The sequence below is a fragment of the Chelonoidis abingdonii genome, chromosome 1 (genome assembly GCF_003597395.2).
Source record: "Chelonoidis abingdonii isolate Lonesome George chromosome 1, CheloAbing_2.0, whole genome shotgun sequence".
NCBI classification, from domain to species: Eukaryota; Metazoa; Chordata; order Testudines; family Testudinidae; genus Chelonoidis; species Chelonoidis abingdonii.
The window spans coordinates 271,877,873-271,896,277 of record NC_133769.1 but is presented as its reverse complement, the minus strand read 5'-3'; the positions used below and the strand labels follow the sequence as shown (position 1 = coordinate 271,896,277).

Genomic DNA, 18,405 nt, shown 5'->3' with positions numbered 1-18,405 from the left:
GCTGCAACGCGCCGGTGCCATAAGATTACAAGGGCGAAATAAAAGTGGAAAGTAAGAAGCAGCACTCGCTTCGATATATTATATATATTATATTTTGTTGTACCATATATAAACAATTATATAACTTAAAGAGTGTGAAATAATCAAGTATGGTGCTAAACATGATCACACCCAAAACTGACCGCCAAATTTAAGTTGCATGTTTTTTTCCCCTCAGGTGAGGGCTCTGGGGTGGGGCTGGGGATGAGGGGTTCACAGTGCAGGAGGGGGCTGGAGCTGAGGGTTGGGGTGCAGGAGGTATGGGCTCTGGCTCTGGCAAAGGCTCTTATGTAAATTAAGCTGTCATGGGATAAAAGGGAAGGTCCTTTCATGGATTGAGAACTGGTTAAAAGACAGGGAACAAAGGGAAGGAATTAATGGTAAATTCTCAGAATGGAGAGGGGTAACTAGTGGTGTTCCCCAAGGGTCAGTCCTAGGACCAATCCTATTCAACTTATTCATAAAAAAGCTAAGCGTCAGATATTTATGTTATAACTACAGAAAGAAAGCGACCTCTAAATGTAGTAATGCACGTTGGAAAAATAACCACCACAATCTATTATCGAGCGGAGGGTAATTGCGCTACAACGAGTCAGGAAAAAGATCTTGGCGTCATCGTAGATAGTTCTGAAGATGTCCACGCAGTGCACGGGCGGTCAAAAAAAGCAAACAGGATGTTAGGAACTATTAAAAAGGGGATAGAGAAATAAGACTGAGAATATCTTACTGCCTTTATATAAATCCATGGTACGCCCACATCTCGAATACTGTGTACAGATTGTGGTCTCCTCACCCTAAAAAGTATTCTAAGCACTAGAAAAGGTTGAAAAGGGCGACTAAAATGTTTAGGGGTTGGAGAGGGTCCCATATGAGGAAAGATAAAAGAGGCTAGGCCTCTTCAGTTTGGAAAGAGAAGACTAAGGGGGGAATGATAGAGGTGTATAAAATCATGAATGATGTAGAGAAAGTGGATAAGGAGAAGTTAATTACTTATTCCTAATACAAGAGCTAGGGGTCACAAATGAAATTAATGGCAGTAGGTTTAAAAAAAATGAAAGGAAGTTCTCTCACACAGCACACAGTCAATTGTGGAACTCCTTACCTGAGGAGCGTTGTGAAGGCTGGGACTATAAAATTTTAAAAGGGAACTGGATAATCATGGTTGCTATGTCCTAAATGGCTATTAGCCAGGAAGGGTAAAGAATGGTGTCCCTAGCCTCTGTTCATCAGAGGATGGAGATAGATGGCAGGAGAGAGATCACTTGATCATTGCCTGTTTACTTCACTCCCTCTGGTGCACCTGGCTTTGACCACTGTTGGTAGACAGATACTGGGCTAGATGGACCTTTGGTGTGACGCGGTACGGCTGTTCTTACGTTCTTATGGGGGTGCGGGCTCTGGGGTGGGGCCAGGGATGAGGAGTGTGGGGTTTAGATAGGCTGCCCCGGGGCTAGGGCCAAAGAAGAGGACTCCCCCCAACCCTCTCCCCGATGGCATCAGTGAGCTCTGGAGGAGGGACCTCCCCCCAGCAGCACACTCACTTCACACCGCTGTCATGCCATGTGCTCCTAGGGCCCTTCTCAGGTCTAGGAAGTCTCCTTGCCTCACCTGTGGTCGGTGGTGGTGGGGGGCTGCCATCACTTGGGGCCTCCTCCCCTGCTGCTGTACCTCATGGGTGATGGGGCTACCCCTTGCACAGAGTGGGGCAGGAGTGGTGGCTGCGGAGGGAAGGGGAGACACAGGATGTAACAACACTCACCCAAGCCCCAGCTGCTCAGGTCCAGGAAGCCCCCTTGCCTCCCCTGTGGTGGGTGGGTGCTGGGTTGTAGGGAGCTGCCATCACATGTGGCCTCCTCCCCTGCTGCCTCTCATTGTAGCCTCATGGGGGATAGGGCTGCCCCTTGCCCAACATGGGGCAGAAGTGTTGACTGCGGGGGGGATGAGGCGCAATCCCAGGGTCAGACACTCACCAAAGCCCCAGAAGCTGCTCAGATGAGTGAGGTCCAGACATCTCTTAGCTGAAGCACCCTTGGTGTCACTTCCCGCTGGGTGCTGGGGGAAAGGAAGTCTGCCAATCATGTGTGCACTTCCTACCCCTCCTCAGGTGCAGCAGCAGCCAGCTGCATCAGCCTTCCACTGGTGCTGCTCATGTGCTGTAGCCTAGCCTTAGGCAGCAGTGGCTGGCGATGCAAGTGAGGGAGAGCAGCGCAGAGCATCAAGGTAGCCACCCACTTTCAATCAGGCTGGGATGCTCCGGGGGCTGGGTGATGCTCTGGGCAGGACTAGGGGATAGACCTGGCTCCAAACATTGGTGGAGCAGGGCCCCTAGCCCTGAATATTCCTGGAGCCCGGGCACCACAAAAGAATATAACTCGCTGCCCCTGCTTGCGTCCTGGACAGTCACGTGGCAAAAAGCATTCTACACCACCTTCTTCAAATACTAGCCTTAGTGCCATACCTTACTTCTGTATTTGGGAGACCTTGACTCCCAGATATACTTGTTTATTTAGATGGAATGGAGTGCAGTGTTTCAGACCCACTGTCTAGACCAGATTCTTGGGGAGGGGGATGTTGTTTTTGTTTTATTTTTAGCCTTAAATTCATTGCTTCACATTTCTTTTTTGTTTAACTTTTACTGGTGGGTTGGAAGAAAAAGTACATGGATTTTCTTAGTAATTGACATTAGCACTAATTGATGGACTTACTGGCTGAGAGGGCGGTGGCATGCCATAGGAGCAGCAGAATTGAGTCATAGGCCATGTCTACACTACGAACGTTGGTTGATGGAAATTACATTGGTTTAAGCTGCTGCAGTTTGTATACCACTCAGGTGTGTGCATACTTGGCTGCTTGCATTGGAGCTGTGTGTAATCACCAGGAATGTTTGTGTGCAAAGTGCACTGGACCATGATAGATATCACAGTGTGCCACATGCCACCATCCAGTGCAATACCTTTTGGGACATTTTTGCATTGTTGTGTGAGTTAGTAACGACTCGCCCAGGGATCCCTAGGAGCTAAGGGTCAAGTTCTCCGTATGCAACTTCTTCTATCCCATAATGGAATCCATATTCCATAATTTTCATGCTGTTTTTTATAAAAATCTTACACACCCACATGGGGCTTTTTGGCTGCTGATAGGGGTATGGCACACATGTAGCTCTGCGCTATTCTCAAGAATGCTGCAAATACAAGATGTATGATCCTACAGTATTTTCAGATCTGCAAGAAGTACTGCAACAGCCAGGTTCATGAGTGTTTCTTTGAAGATAGTTTGCTGAGGGACAAAGCAAAGAACAATTCAAGAGTGCTAGTGTTATTCAAGGAGCAGTTGCAGATGGTGGAGCACAGCTTCTAGGCTTGAGAAATGAGCATTGACTTGTGGGATCACATTGTAATACAGGTTTGGGATGACCAGGGCTGTCCTTATGATTTATGGTGCCCTAGGCGAGATTATTAAACTGGTGCCCCTGTGCCTGTCTTGCTCTTAGCAACACAAACATAAGCTTACACTGTTGGAAAACTTGCCACATGCATGTTATTAAAACCAGTTTAACTTAATGAAGCACACTGTAATGCTGATGGCTAGCACTAAAGAAGTAGCATTATAGAAAAATTCTGATTGACAGAATGATGCAAATAATTTTTTTAATTTGTCAACATTTTATTGGAATTTCTATGAAGAGGTATTGAAACAAGGATTAGTTTTAATTAAAAGCATCTTTTTGGCTTTTTGGCTGCAAAATCATATAAATGTCATCGTATGACAAAGACAAGTGATGTCTTGTTCGTGCAAGAATAGCAAGACCAGTCAAGTGTTCCTGAGCATTGTGAGCGTTTTGTTTTGAAAAACTCCATTCTCTGATGCTACTGTTACAGGAATTGTCAGTAGAATACGAGTGCAGTACACATTAGGATATATGTCAACAAGTTTTCTGGTATGAATAACTGTACAATGTCCATCATCGATTTTGCATGTGGCAACACTCAATTTCGTACAGTTCAAGTCTATTTAAATCAAAACGATCACCGTGCTCAGGAGCTCTTTGTCAGGTCCCCAACACGGTGCCCCCAGGGCCTCTCAGTGCCCCACGTACTGGCTGGAGGACGAGCATCTGCCGAAATCCGCCAATATAGGCATCATTTCGACAGATGCTTGTCCGCTATCGGTCCTTCATCTGTGCGCCAGAACAAAAGTTGGGACCACTGCTCTAGGCTCTTGCACTTTTATTAGTTGCTCTTAGTTTCCTATTTCATTGATTTAGTCCCATCAGCCCGCTGCCATCTGAGTGAATGGAACCCCAGCGACAGCGGTTGAGTGGCTCAGCCGGGGCTCAGCCTCCGCACTGCTCAGCCGCTGCAGCGGGGTTCCTTGGGGTCCCAAGCCAGCAGTGGGTGCTGAGTGGGCCGGCGGCTGGACCCTGGGTGCCAATGGGCAGCAGCCGAACCCCAGAGCAGTGGCGGGCTGAGCGCACGCTCCCGCGGTGCCATCAAAAATCAGCTCGCGTACCCTTGGCACGTGTGCCATAGTGTGCCGATCCGCTCTATACCTAGCAAGGAGATGAGCGTATTACGTTGTTGGAGGCTTATTTAGCAGTAACGGCATAGGAAAGTCAGTCAACATTTTTTGTTCTCTGATGAAAACTGGCCCAGTCCCTTCCCATACCAACTTGTCTCAAATTAATTGTCAACAACTTAATTTTCTGTTTTTGGCTAAGATATTGATTTTTTAAAGAAAATTTTGAAATTGAATTCAGGATTGTTAGCAAGCATTTTTGGCAAACAAAGTGTTTAAATGACACTTTAAATGGCAACACAGTATTGCTTCATGCTTGGCTCACCTCCTAGCCTGGTCCAACAGCTGGAGGGAGGAGGAGATAGGTGGAAAACTGCAGACCCCAAAATCCACCTCTTGGGATGCAGAGTGCAACGCACACAGATCATAGTCCGATCACACGCCAGTGGCGCACCACCGCCAGCCCAACGGCCCATGGTGAAGTTAGCACAGCATCTGATCTCAGGACGGAGCACCATGGAGCCACAGCAGCTCATCCTGCCCTGTGCAACTCCCGGATGGACGATCACTGCCAGCCCAGGGGATGCGCTCCCCGCGAGGGGTGATCAGATCCAGATGTCCTGATTTTATATGGCCAGTCCTGATATTTGCGGCTTTGTCTATATTATAGACCAGATTACCCTATCTAGGGTGACAGACAGCAAGTGTGAAAATCAGAGAGGGTGGGAAATAGGAGCCTATATAAGAAAAGACCCAAATGGACTGCCTAAAAGTCCAACCTGTCCTGATTTTCACATAGTTATCTAGCTATCCTGCCCAGCTTGTGCAACCACTCAATCTGGCTGCCTGCGAGAAGTGAGTTACTTTCACTTTCATTCCTCAGCGGGCGGGAGCCACCAGCCTCCCCTCCCCTCAGCACCTCACCAACCCAGCCCTGATGGGGGGAGGGAGAAAGAGGGGTGCTCCAGTGGGGTAGGGGAGAAACGGGGGGTGCTCTGTGGGCAGAGAGAGAAGAATAGACGCTATGGGAGCAACAAAGGATACTGCCAGAGCCGCAGCTGCCTCACCTCACGCCAGGGGAAGAGTCACACTCACAGGTGATTTCCTTCCCACCCCCTCCTAGAGACCCCAGCAGCCAATCCCCTCCCTCGAACTGTGCTACATTTGGCTCTTTCTAGGACCCAGCAGCTTCTCTTACATGCTCCACTGCTTCCCAGGCTCCTCGCAGAGCGGTCCCAGACTACTGGTTCCTAGCGCGGCCTATTCTGTCTTAGCCATAGGCAGCCCTGGGATGACAAGTATGCTCTCAGAACTTTCAGATGCAAGGCCAATCCTGAATCTGTGTGACAGCTTCCCCAGCCCTCCAGTGCAGGGACATCAGAATGAGAGCCTGCAGTGACTGTGGAGAGGCACAGTGGCGATAGCAGTCTGGAAGATGCAATGCACATGGTACACTCTGAGAAACAATTCTGGAGCTGGAGAAATCTACACTGGGGCTGCTGTCATGGAAGTGCGTAGGGCTGCTAATAGTCTACGCTGTGCAATACTGTGAGTCTCGGCAGTGTGCAGGATATAATGGATGATTTGCAGGTGTGTGGTACTCCCATAAGGCTTATGGAAATATGCATATGAATGTGTTGTGGTGTGTGTGTGTATAGATATTATATATATATATATAATAACTAGAATGTGTTTTATACTACATATGCCACGTAACATATCTCTGTAAGGTTAGATAATCTGATCTTATTAATCCTTTGTATGCATGTATCATTTTGTATTCAGTTAGGAATATTGGCTGCATACTTGTTTGATTCTAAGTAGGTGAAGTGAAGCAGTTGGTCAGCTTCCTGAAAAGACATCTCAGTAAGTGCCCAGTCCAGAAACACTTAAGCACAATGAACTTGGAGACACCAATACACATCCTGGCTTTCCAGGAATGTGGCTTGGCTGGTAAGGAACTCAGTCATGCATGGACATGTGACTTGCCCAAGTGACTCCAAACCCATCTTGGAGCTGGCTTTGCTAGGAGAGGGAGGGGTCTCCACCATAAGAGAAGTCTATTTAAGCCATGGGAACCCTCCATTTTGTCTTTAGCGCTAAAGAGAGAGCCTCTCCACCCCCAGATACCTGAAAGAAACTGGAACAAAGGACAGTGACTGCAAGGGGTGTGAGTGATTGCTGGACCCAGGCTAAAGAGATTAGTGTGTAAAAGGGAGCATTCTAGAACTGGTGAGGGTCTAATCTGTATTCAGTTTGTTAGACATAGAGTTGCGTGTTTAGTTTTCTTTCTTGGTGACTTGCTTTCTGTCTATCTACTTGGAACCACTTAATCCTACTTTCTGTATTTAATAATACTTTTTACTATTATTAACTCAGAGTTATGGTTTTATACCTGGGTGGGCAAACAGCTGTGCATCTCTCTCTATCAGTGTTATAGAGGGCGAACAATTTGTGAGTTTACAATGGATTTATTTAGGTTTAGACCCCATTGGAAGTTGGGCATTTGAGTGTTAAAGACAAGAACACTTCTGTTAGCTGCTTTCAGGTAAACCTGCAACCGTTAGGGGACATGATTCAGACCTGGGTCTGGGTTTGCAGCAGGCTAGCAAGTCTGGCTCAAACCAGGCAGGGCACTGAAGTCCTAAGCTGATGGGGTAGGAAAGCAGGGGCAGAAGTAGCAGTAGTAACAGAAGGGGCACATCAGGTGGCAGCTCCCAGGGGGTTTCTGTGATCCAACCCATCACATGGGGTTCCCGAACTGCGGTGGGGCGATAGATGGCGCACACATCCTTATTTTAGCATTAGCCCACCTTGCCACAGAGGGGCCACTCTTCTATGGTCATGCAAGCATCGATGGATCACTGGGGATGCTTGACTGATAACAATGTGGTCTGATCAGGGAAGATGCATGCCATTCGCATCTTTAAGAACACAAGACGGTTCGGAAAGCTGCAAGCAGAAATGTTCTTTCCTCACCAGCAGATTATCATTGGCAATACTGAAATGCCAATAGTGATTCTGAGGCATCAGGCATATCGCTTGTTCCCCTGGCTCATGAAGCTGGATACTGGCTGCCTCGACAGCCACAAAGAAAGATTCAGCTACTGGCTCAGCAGGTGCAGAATGACAGTTGAATGTGCTTTTGGTAGGCTGAAGGGACACTGGCAGTGCTTACTGACTAGACTGGATTTCACTGAGAAGAACAGCCCAGTGATTATAGCTGCCTGTTTGCCTCAGATATTATGCAGGACACAAGGGGGAAAAGCTGCCACCAGGCTGGAGGTTGAGCGGCTGTGTGACTTTGAACAGCCAGACACAAGTGCTGTTATAAGAGTCCAACATGGAGCTTTGTGGTTGAGTCAAGCTTTGAAGGAGTGTTTTTAACAGTCATCCACAGTAATGTTCTCTGCTGCTTTGATAGATTTATTTGTTTGGTGTAATCTACAATATGTATTTGTGAGGCTTTATCTGCTGGTATCTATTCTGTTGGGCCTGGAGCTTTGGGCGTTTCTGTGAATTGTGTGGTGGTTGCTGTGCATTTAGCTGTTTGCCTTGACAATCACTGTGCATTCTGCAATATTTATTGTGAACTAATAAAGATAATTTGATTATCCATAAAATAGAACTTGGAGTAGAGAAAATCAGTGTTAAAAATCCATGTGCAAAAAAACCCCACATGCAATGTTATACAAATTTTTAGCATAATTTAACAAAGTGAAAATTTTAAAATTAGAAAGTAAGGATTTATGTCTGTTTGGTGTTATGTGTAGTCACAACGGACTACGTTTGTTTTCTCAATCGTGGTTCTCACAGGTGTGTGTATGTGAAGCTGTGTTTTTCCTTGCTGTCCCTTGGAGTGGAGTGGTGGGAGTAATAGGGGTATCCCATGTATGCCTGCAGAACATCTGACTCTGATGGGAAGAAAGAAGAGTACTAGGAATGACATGGTCTGCAAGCTAGTACTGCAGCAGACGATAAACCAAGGGCTACAAAGGCCAATATGACCAACAGCATGGAGAACAACAGAGGACAGGAAAAAGGCAGTGCTAGCAGGACAAGCTGTAGAAAATACAAAAGGACATGAAGGTTCTTCTCAGGCAGCAATTCCAAATGCTGCAGACCCTGGTTGACGTGCAGAATCAAAAGTCCCAGACTTTCCACCCATTGCAGTCTTTGGATAACTCCATCTTCACTGCTCACTACTCCCCGCAACATACCACGTGGCATCACAGGTCAAAGATGCCATGCCAGAAGCTGCTGATAAAAACAGACTGCTGTCCCATAGATTTACTGTCACATGGGAATTCCCTTCCCCTTTATCTGTCTTGGCGCAATGGGTCTGTTTAGACTTTGGCGGAGTCTTGAACAGGCACTGGCTCATGGTATGACTGGGGTTCCTTGCCATGTCCTCCTTGTCCCCTTCCTCCTCATCCTTGCTGTTCCTGTCAGGGGTGTCATGCTGCTCTTCTGAGGTATCTAGAATCTGTATGGTATTGTAGGGGTTTCCACCAAGTATGGCAAGTAATTGGTTGTAAAAGTGGCAGGTCTGTGGTGCGACATCATATCTATTGTTGTGCTCCCTGGCCTTGTGTTATTCCTCACAAAGTTTTTTCGCTTGCACGTAGTGTTGCTGCTCATGATTCCTGTCATATTCCTTTGCATGGGAGATGCAAGCAATCTACTCATAGATGTCTACATTTCTGTGGCTGGCCTGTGGCTATGCCTGCACAGCCTTTTCTCCCCACAGGCCCAGGAAATTCAGTATTTCCTATCTACTCCAGGCAGGAGAACATGTGGTTCCTCTCTGTGTGCATGGAGGCAGTATAGTCAATTGAGTAGGTGTACACAACATAAATGAGCAGCTAGGTGTGCTTGCTGAGGTAGGCAGTCAAGAAAAGGTGTTGCAAAAACACTTGGGGTTTTTCAAGGTGTGGGTGGCTTCTGGCCTTTGTGACTCCAGGGCAACAGAGTTTAAAATTGTGTCCAGAGAAGTCAGTCACAGGGAATGGGGCATTGTGGGATAGCTGCTGGAAGACTGCTAGGGTCGACACAGGTCATGCGATGTCTACACTCACACTACATCAAAAGAAGTAGGTCAGTCATGGCTTTACACCGTTTGGGGAGGTGGTTTTACTATATTGCTGTAATGTGGCACTTACGTTGGCTGGAGACAAATTTAAGTGTAGACATTTACAAATAGTTCAGTGGCAGGCGACTTACATTGATTTAACTTTATAGTGTAGACCAGGCCTGAGTCTGTTACTTTACCAATTTCCTCTAAGCAGTCATCGTTAAGGACTGTCACAGGTTGTCTGCTCCCAGTGAATGAATTAGGTCCAACTACTCTATGCCAGGACAGGTGCTCACATTTGGCCAGTTAAGAAGGCAGGGCAGTACTGAGGGGCTATAAAAGTTTGGGGAGAGGTCCAGTGAGAGGGTGTCCTGCTGAGTCAGTCAGAAGACTAGAGCAGGTCTGTGGGATAAGCTGCCAAATGCAGAAAGCTCTCTGCAGGCCTTCCCTTGTAAGAGGGAGAGAAGGAAAGACTCGACACCAATTTTCAGGATAACCGAGGAGGCAAAAAGCTGCTTTTCTGAGTTCACCTGCCTCTTTTATTATCTAAAATTACACATGCGCAATTGCACAGCACAAATCAAAATTCTTTACAAAAATCTTCCATCACGAGCTCAACAGCATAGCAAGTTGCAAAAACAGCCCCAGCTGCAGACACGGCAGTCCTGTGAGAAACTGCAAGGGGAGGAAGTTACAAAACACCGCCAGATGCAAACGGGGCCGTCTGTGTGAAAGTACAGGGGAGGATGGAGGAAAGCCAAGTTCTTGTGATAAGAAACCGGGTGTGCCCAGCTTGCAGACAAGAACAAGATGCCTCAATAATAAGGTATCCAGGCCTGTGGGCCCGAGGTCATTCCTACAAGGGAGGAATTGACTAGAAGACTATATTTTTGAGACCTGGGAGAAGGCTGAAGGCAGAACAGCAAGTGCCATTTGCTGGTTTGCATCCCCAGGTCAGAGAGCTGAAGGCAGAAGCAGTAGCAGAGGGAGATGCAGGCTAGCTCTGTAAACTAGAGAACTAGAGCCAAGGGCCAGAGAAGGCTGAAGACAGGAGCAGCAGTGGCACTTACTTGCTGTCAGTCCAGGGTTGGAGAGCTGGCCCCAGAAGAATAGTGGTGAGTGACGGATGCTCCCTTGGCAAGGATGATCTCCCAGCAGAGAGGCTGTGGGGTTTCCTGCTGGGAAGATGGTTGCACTCCAGTTGGAAGGGCTATGGTAGCTCTCCTGATGCAAGGACAGAGGAGAGCTTCACTAGAGAGTCGGGGTGTGGTGAGGGATGCTGGGGCATGTACTGTTTGGAATATGCTGGTGGAAATCTGGACTAAGGTTGTGGGATTTTTGTTGTGATATATGTACATGCGACTTTATAATAAATGACCCCTACAAGGGCAATATATGTAATTGGGGACTTTGAAGGAGGGAAACTGAGGTAGGCGTGCTTGTCATGGCATGGGCTGCCACTCGAAGGCATTCCAGTCAGGCCTGCCCTCTGACAAGGATATTTGGTTATAAACCCACATGCTGCTAAATGGCAAGGCAATATATCCTGCCACTGTCCATCTGGTTCTCTAACATTTTCAGTAAACTTGTAAAATGGTTAATCCAGAAGTGTTTGTCTTTCTTAATAGTTTACTTGGACCAGGCAATGATGACATTTTGAGGACTTTAGAAGAGAGCTGAGGTTACTGTTGTTCATGTGACTTTCCCTGTGAGTGCCTGTCACATTTACGGGTTAGTTGCTACTGTGGTTTTTTCACTTTGACATCTGTAAAAATAACTAAATGCTTGTTTCCTCTATGGTAAGGTTTGAAAAGTCTGAAGTGAAACCTAAATGCAGAGCATTAGTAAAAATATTTAGCTACACTTCATGAAGATAATAAACACATTCTGAAAGTTACTTTTGTGGCACATTCAAGGGCATAGTCATTTGATAGTAAAATACTTAATGTGCACTAACTTCATTATAAAAATAGTTGGCCATTATGGAAACTACTCTCTTGAGAGTTTTTGGTTCCTTTCTGCACTACATATTACATTGAACTGTGAAAAGGTGTTAAAATTTGCTTTAAACTTACACAGTTATTGAAATTCAAAGACAGATATCAAATCATTACAGGAAAAATATAAATCACAGTGGGAGACCACCTTTAACTACTGTCCAGCCAGCTATCTATCAGTTGTTACCGAGATATTTGGTAACATCAACTTAACTATAAATTGTTACAGGGTTTTGAGAACTTTTCTAATGTTTTTAAACTCATAAAGTAATCTAAGTATTCATTGTTAAAGATTAGCTCACTGGTATCAAAATGATAGGTGGATGTTTTTGGGTAATGGTTAAGGAATGTCTTCCATTTTGACTAATAATCGTGGTACATGTTTGATCCTTGCTTTTGAATTTCAGTAACTTTCTGGGGTACATTGCTTACTTGTTTCACATTAGAATGTATTTTTGAGAATAAGATATTGTTTGTATCTCCCTGTGACACAAAATCTGTTTCACTATGTTCTTTTGCATGATGTTTTCTCTCTTTTCCTTCTCTCTTCTCAAGTTAAAATGATTGGCAGGAAAAGAGGAACACTTTTTTCTTTTTCTGACAGTGGCCACTACAAGATACTTCAGCAGAAACCCCCTAATGAAAAAAGCTAGTAGGAAAGATCAGTGTTAGTAAGTTAAGAAGTCATGTTTGTAATAAAGTAGAATTCATATTGATAGAATAATTTATATATAAGCTCTCTCTTAAATCTCTGATGCCAAGTGGAGAAGGAGCTGTATCAGGTTTCACCTCCAGCCAACGTAAGTAACATGCAACAACACTTAATATCACCAACTGGCTGACACTCAAAGGCTATATGTGAAGTTCATAACTAAAGGATATAGGAAAAACCATGATAGTAGTCACACATATGCAGTACAGTGGAACAGATTGCATATAATTTGGGGTTCTTCCATTCCTCGAAGTTCATTTTAGAACTATTCTGGATTTATGTGCTTAATGTACATTTTTTTTTCTCCAAGTGTGCTACCTGTGCAGAGGAAGGAGATCATCTGTACCAGGGGTTCTCAACCTTTTTGTCTCCAAGGCCCCCCCAACATACTATAAAAACTCTATGGCAGGGGCGGGGAGGCCCTTGGGGGCAGGGGCCTGGGGCAGAGGCATAGTTTGACTTCTATTTTGGGAGGGCTGGGGCCAGCGGGGCTCAAGCCACCTCCATATGGCAGGGTCCAGAAAGGGTGTGCCACCTCCACCCTGAGACTCAATTCAGAAGGCCATCCAAACTGTCTGGATTGCGGGAAGGGCATGCAGCCAAAAATTATAATTCAAAGGTGGAGAGCTTAGCTCAAAAAGTTTGAAAACAGCTTAGGGTGCAGGGAGGAGGGTAGCTCAGGGTGCAGGGAGGCAGGTAGCTAGAAGCTGTGTGCAGGCATGAGGGTAGCACAGAGTGTAGGGAGAAGGGCATTAGGGGCTATATGCTGGGAGGATTCCCCTGCAGTCCCTGTTCCCAGAGGGGTCTGCCAGCCACGGAGCTGGGTTTCCCCATCTGAGGGGCTCTTACTGGCTGCCTCTGCAGGAGCAAAGGGAGCTGGGAGCTGAGGAGCAGTTTAAGCCTGGGGCACCAGCAGGAACAGCAGCTGTCTCGCACTGTCCAGCTCCAGGTTCCTGCCTCTGACCTGACCAGGGGGTGGGGAGGTGTGGAGCTGCCCCCGGACTGCCCTGCACTTGTGCTGCAGTTTGGGAGAGGAATGTCCTCCATGTCCCCAACTCTGTCCATGGGCTCAGGGCTTCTGCCCCACAGAGAGCACCAGGGCTCGGGGCTCTGAGATTCAGCCTTGCACCTCCCGGTTTCAGCCCCATGGGGGCATTGGGGATCGAGGCTTCAGCCCCATGCCTCCCGGCTTCAGCCCCATGGGGGGAGGTAAGGGCGATGCCAGGGATCCAGGCTTCATCCGTAGAGGAGTCCCGCAGCCCCCTTGAAAGGGCTCGCAGACCCCAGGGGGTTGTGGACCCCCGGTTGAGAACCATTGGTCTGTACTATCTTCCTCCCCACTCATCACCATACTCTCTTTCTAGAGATGCACCTTTCTAGTGTGCTGCAGGTGTTGTAGCTTGAGGCATTCTCACAGACATACTAGACATTTTTCAGGTCATATTGGTCTATTCTTTCTCCCCCCTCTCTTATTTAGTAATTTAATAGGAGCCTTATCATTCCTTCCATTTGAAGACTTTCTCCCCCACACCTTCTCTGCCTCATTCACCTCGTCCTGGCTGAGCCTCACAGTGGGTGGGTGGTCTCTCATGGCAGTGGTTGGGGATCGGAGGAGGATGTGCCTCACGTAAAGGGTGATGGTGGAGTGGAATGGGGCAGCGTCAATACCCAGCCCTGGGAAGGGCAGAGATCCCACATGTATGAACCAAGTTCTGGGGGATCTTTACCCTCTGTGTGTGAGCTGAGATTTGGCCCTGCCCTTTTGTAGGGGTGGTCTGAGCCCTTCTATTTGCCCTGCATGTGTGAGCCAGGATACTAAAAGCCCAATGGAAGGGGAATGACAATGCCCACTGAGACTAATGGGAACAGTTGAAATGTCTCAGATTTATTGTTTCAGGCTGTATCCGTCTCCATCATGTGTTCTCATTTGGCTGAGCATAGCTCACTGAATGTTCCCTTCACACCTCTGTGAGCCTCTTGTGCCTCAAATGGATGTGTACAACCTTGTTTCCAGACACTAGGCCCTGATTTGGACTAGAGACGATGCTCCACTCTCCTGTTCCTTCCTGCCTCTACCTGGTAGATGCACTCCTCACAGCCCCATGAACCCTCTAAATTTACCAGGGATGAGTAGGTCAAGTAGGAGTGTGGAGCTGGTGCATGTATGGAGGGTTCTAAGTGGAGTGGGGATGGTCCGATCAATGACTTGATGAAGGGAATATTAGAGGAGTCAAGGTGCTGGGGGAGTCTGAGCAGTTGAAGATGATATGTGAGGGGTCAGAGCAGTGGAATCTGGGGTGAGTAGAAGGGGGTCCGAGTTGTGCAGTAGGAGGAGTTGAGGTTCACCTCTGTCTCCCAAAAGTCCTCACATCCACGCCTCTCCATGTCTGTCCCCTACCCACCAAAAATGTCCCCACTGACTTCATGCTAGTCCTTGTGCCATTCTTGAATCCTCCCCAGAGCTCTTCAACCTGCACGCCCTGTGCTGTCGCTTGCCTCTTCCTGGGGAGGATGGTTGAGGGGGAAGAACTAGTGTGTGGTGGACATACAGAGAAATGGGTGACGAGATGATGCAAAGGCACGGAAGAGATGGCCATGCAGCCTTTGCATTCTGTGGGTGGGGTAATCCTTGCTGAGGAGGCAGAGGCAAGAGGGGAAGAGCTGGGCTGTAGTATGTGAGAAGGTGCTAAGAAACCCTTTTTTTTTTTTTTTTTTTTTTTTAAACGAAAAAAATGAAATGCCCCAAATGTTCATTAACACAGAGTTAAGGTTGCCTAGTGGTACCTCATGTCCTTCCAGAATGTGGAGAGGGCTAAGCTTAAACCTCTGAAAACCAAAAAATGAAGTTACAGTACACTCCACATATTAGCAATGTACTATTGGAGATGCTACAGAACACCCAGAGAATGGAACATGTGAGCACTGTAGGATAAAGTTGAACAACAACTCTTTGCTTGAGCAAAACTTGTTTAGGTCAGGGGTAACAGACAGGAGCTGCCCACACTCAAACACTGTGCCCACTCCACACAAACCACCTCAGACTTTCTTTATCTTATTGTCCCTTTACTCTTGTGAACCTCTGCGCTTTCTTGCTGTCTCACTCACTGACTTTCATCGCAGATCATCTTTGCAGATACAGAGTAGTACAACATCGCCATTCATTCCTGTCCATGACTTGTTCCTTCATTAAACCCAGCCAGGTTGATGTCCTGCAGTGTAGTAGGTCAGACTGATCTTGGTTATGTTTGCATTATTTTCTTTGACATTCCATCACCTGTTGTTTTCAGCAGTCTCTGCATCATAATCTTTTAGATTTATAGCCAGTCCTGCACTCTGATTTCACTCCTACTGTGCTTTTAACTTGTTGGTTTGTCTTAATCATTCCATTTTACACCTGCCATGTTTTGAAGAACTCTCATCTGTACTGCCTTCAACCTTTTGTTGTCTTTTTAATTTAACACAGTTGCTTCCACCACTTGGTAGCTTAACCTGTGCATCACCCTTATTTAACCCAGTGGCTATTGCCAGCTTATGGTAGCCAGAATTAAAGGTTTGTATTGTGGGGGTACTTTAAGTCTTCTGCTAATTTTCAAAAGGTCTTCATTCTAGAAAGGCATGAGGCACTACTGGGCAACCTTAACTCTGTGTTACAATGTTTTTGGGTAATTATAGTATCAATTCCCTTCTTAATGCATTTATAATGGGATTTTTTATTAGAATGAAATATTTTATATAATTTATGTAAACAATGGTAAAGTGAAAAAATAAAACACTCTGTCTGCTTCAAACAACAACAAAATGTCTGTCCTACTTGCTGTGGATTGTGCATGGTGGAATAGGAAGATGTGTTTCATATTGCTTTTAGGCAGATAAATACATAGAATGGGATTGATGTAGGCACATTGGCACAGTGGTTTAATAATCTTTGAATTACTGATTCAGGGAGAGATTAGTAAAAGTACAAGTGGCAAGTAACTATTGTAGTATTAATGTAATTGGAATATATAGGCCCAAAGAGTCAAAGATCCTGTCATTGTCCAGGGTTAAACAGTGTTAAAGAAGGTATGGGGTTTGGTATACAGAAACCTCAACTTGCTTAGTACCATAGCAAACAGACCATTGGAAATCTTGATTAAAGATACAGAAAAGAAGGAAAAACAGTTAAAGCACTGGACATGTAAAGTATTAAATAAGACTTTCATTTTAACAACATGTCTCGTTCCCTTTTCCTTCAGCTGACAAGAATATTTAGAAGGGGGGAAAAAAAACCTTGTTTGACAGTCTCTCGGATGGTATTAAAGATGGTAATAAAGACATCCTTTGGAGGAAAAGAGAAAAAATTAGCAGAGCTGGGCTGGACCTTTCATTGGTGGTGATGATGTTAAAGTCTAATCACGTTTCCTAGAAGACAAATCAAGACAAATATGCACAAAAGGGGAGAGAAAAGAACAGCGGAGAGAAAATGCAGCTTCTGTGTCTGGGGGTGACTTTCACTTGCATCCTCACTGCTGGAAAAACACAGGCACAGGACGTGATCTTTTCAGCCATTCAGAGATACGACAAACTCACTCCAGCATCAAGCTATTTAGGACATTGCTTTTAGCTGCCTCTTCTGGCCATAGGCTTTTGGAATATACAGTGTTAGGCAGCTAAGCTAGATTCTTATTAATCAGAAGACAAAAGGAGAGAGAGAGGAAAGAAAATAAATTAGATGGGGAAGGAGAAGGATACATGGAGTATGGAAAAGAGAGAAACTTGCACATCCCACATGGTGTTTGGGGTGGAGCTGGAGCTGGTAGAGGGGACGGTATCACTGTGGTCCTTCTTTCTGGTCTGAGTCCAGTCAGAACATCTTTCAGGACCAGAATTAAGAAGGGCCAGGGTGGTAACCATGATGGTGAAACTTGCTCCAGTAGCCAAATTTTCTCCCAAAGTCTCTTTCTTTAATAACCCCATAAAGGAATGATGGGTGGAATAGCCCTTCCCCGCATTATGTTGGCCATCGTTTAGGTCTAGTTTCTGACAAACCAGTTTTGGTTCATTTATTTCCTGTTCCACGTTTTTTGTCTAAGCATGATCTTAACACAGTCCTTGAATTATATCAGCAGGCCTTTTGTTTGAACTAATGCAATCTTTCTGTCTCCCTTATGTAACTTTTCCCATCAGCATTTGTCATTATAGGTTATTGTGGCATCTTATGAATTTCCATGTTGATTCCAGTGCTATTTCAGCCTCCTTTCACTTGTTTTATTAAGTTGCTTTTTAAATCTGAGGTCTCTCCCTCTGAGGTTTTTGTTCTTTTCTTTCTTTCTTTTTTTTTAAAGATAAAGCACCTCTGTCAAAGAGTCTTTTATTAGTCCCAAGTGCCCTGTCGGTTCTATTGACTCTACTCTTCCAACATTATCAGAAGTTCTTCACGTATAACCTACAAGCTGTAAGAGAGGATTTTCAGGTAAATTTTAATTCATTTATGTAGAAGGGGGAGGGGATTTCTAAATATTAACTCTATCTTCCTTGACTCCCCAGTGTATTTCTGCTGTAGTTTTCTCCCCCCCCACCCCCATTGTCTCAGACTCTGGGCTTGTTTACTTGGGAAGTTAGTTCATAATAAGGCAGGGTGTGAAATTAAAGCACAGTTGTTTAGCTAAACTGCCCAAAGGCACTTTAGTTCAGAGTAAGGGTGTCCTGGCTAGTTAGTTAGTTTGCTGTGCTAACTTCCTATGTAGGCAAACCCTTAAATCACCAATCTGTTACCATCACTACTCCCATTTAGGCCATATCACCCTCCATGAGAGATTTTTTTCACTTCTGCTAAAACAAACCATCAGAGTAGCTCTCATTTCCTTCTGCTGGGACCCTGATGTTGTTTCATCTTCTGTCTTTCAAGAGAGGAGAAGTGTGAGCCTTCTATAACTTGAGCCATGTCTAACGCTGCCACTTATGTCGGCAAAACGTGTGTCGCTCGGGTGTGAACTCCTCCCTCCCTCCCCAGCAACATAATTTTTGCTGGCATAAAGGGTAGTGTGAACAGCACTATGTTGCCAGGAGAGCATCTCCCGCCAACCTAG

General features: G+C 45.8%; 1 protein-coding gene across 2 annotated transcripts in view; it reads left to right on the top strand.

Moving 5' to 3' along the window:
• UBAC2 (UBA domain containing 2) overlaps positions 1-18,405 on the top strand; it is a 190,267-nt gene that overhangs the window by 13,994 nt on the left and 157,868 nt on the right. For both annotated transcript variants that reach the window (XM_075061513.1, XM_075061512.1), the window contains exon 2: positions 17,662-17,789. In XM_075061513.1, the coding sequence (XP_074917614.1) occupies positions 17,662-17,789 (128 nt within the window). The remainder of the gene's footprint in view (positions 1-17,661; positions 17,790-18,405) is intronic.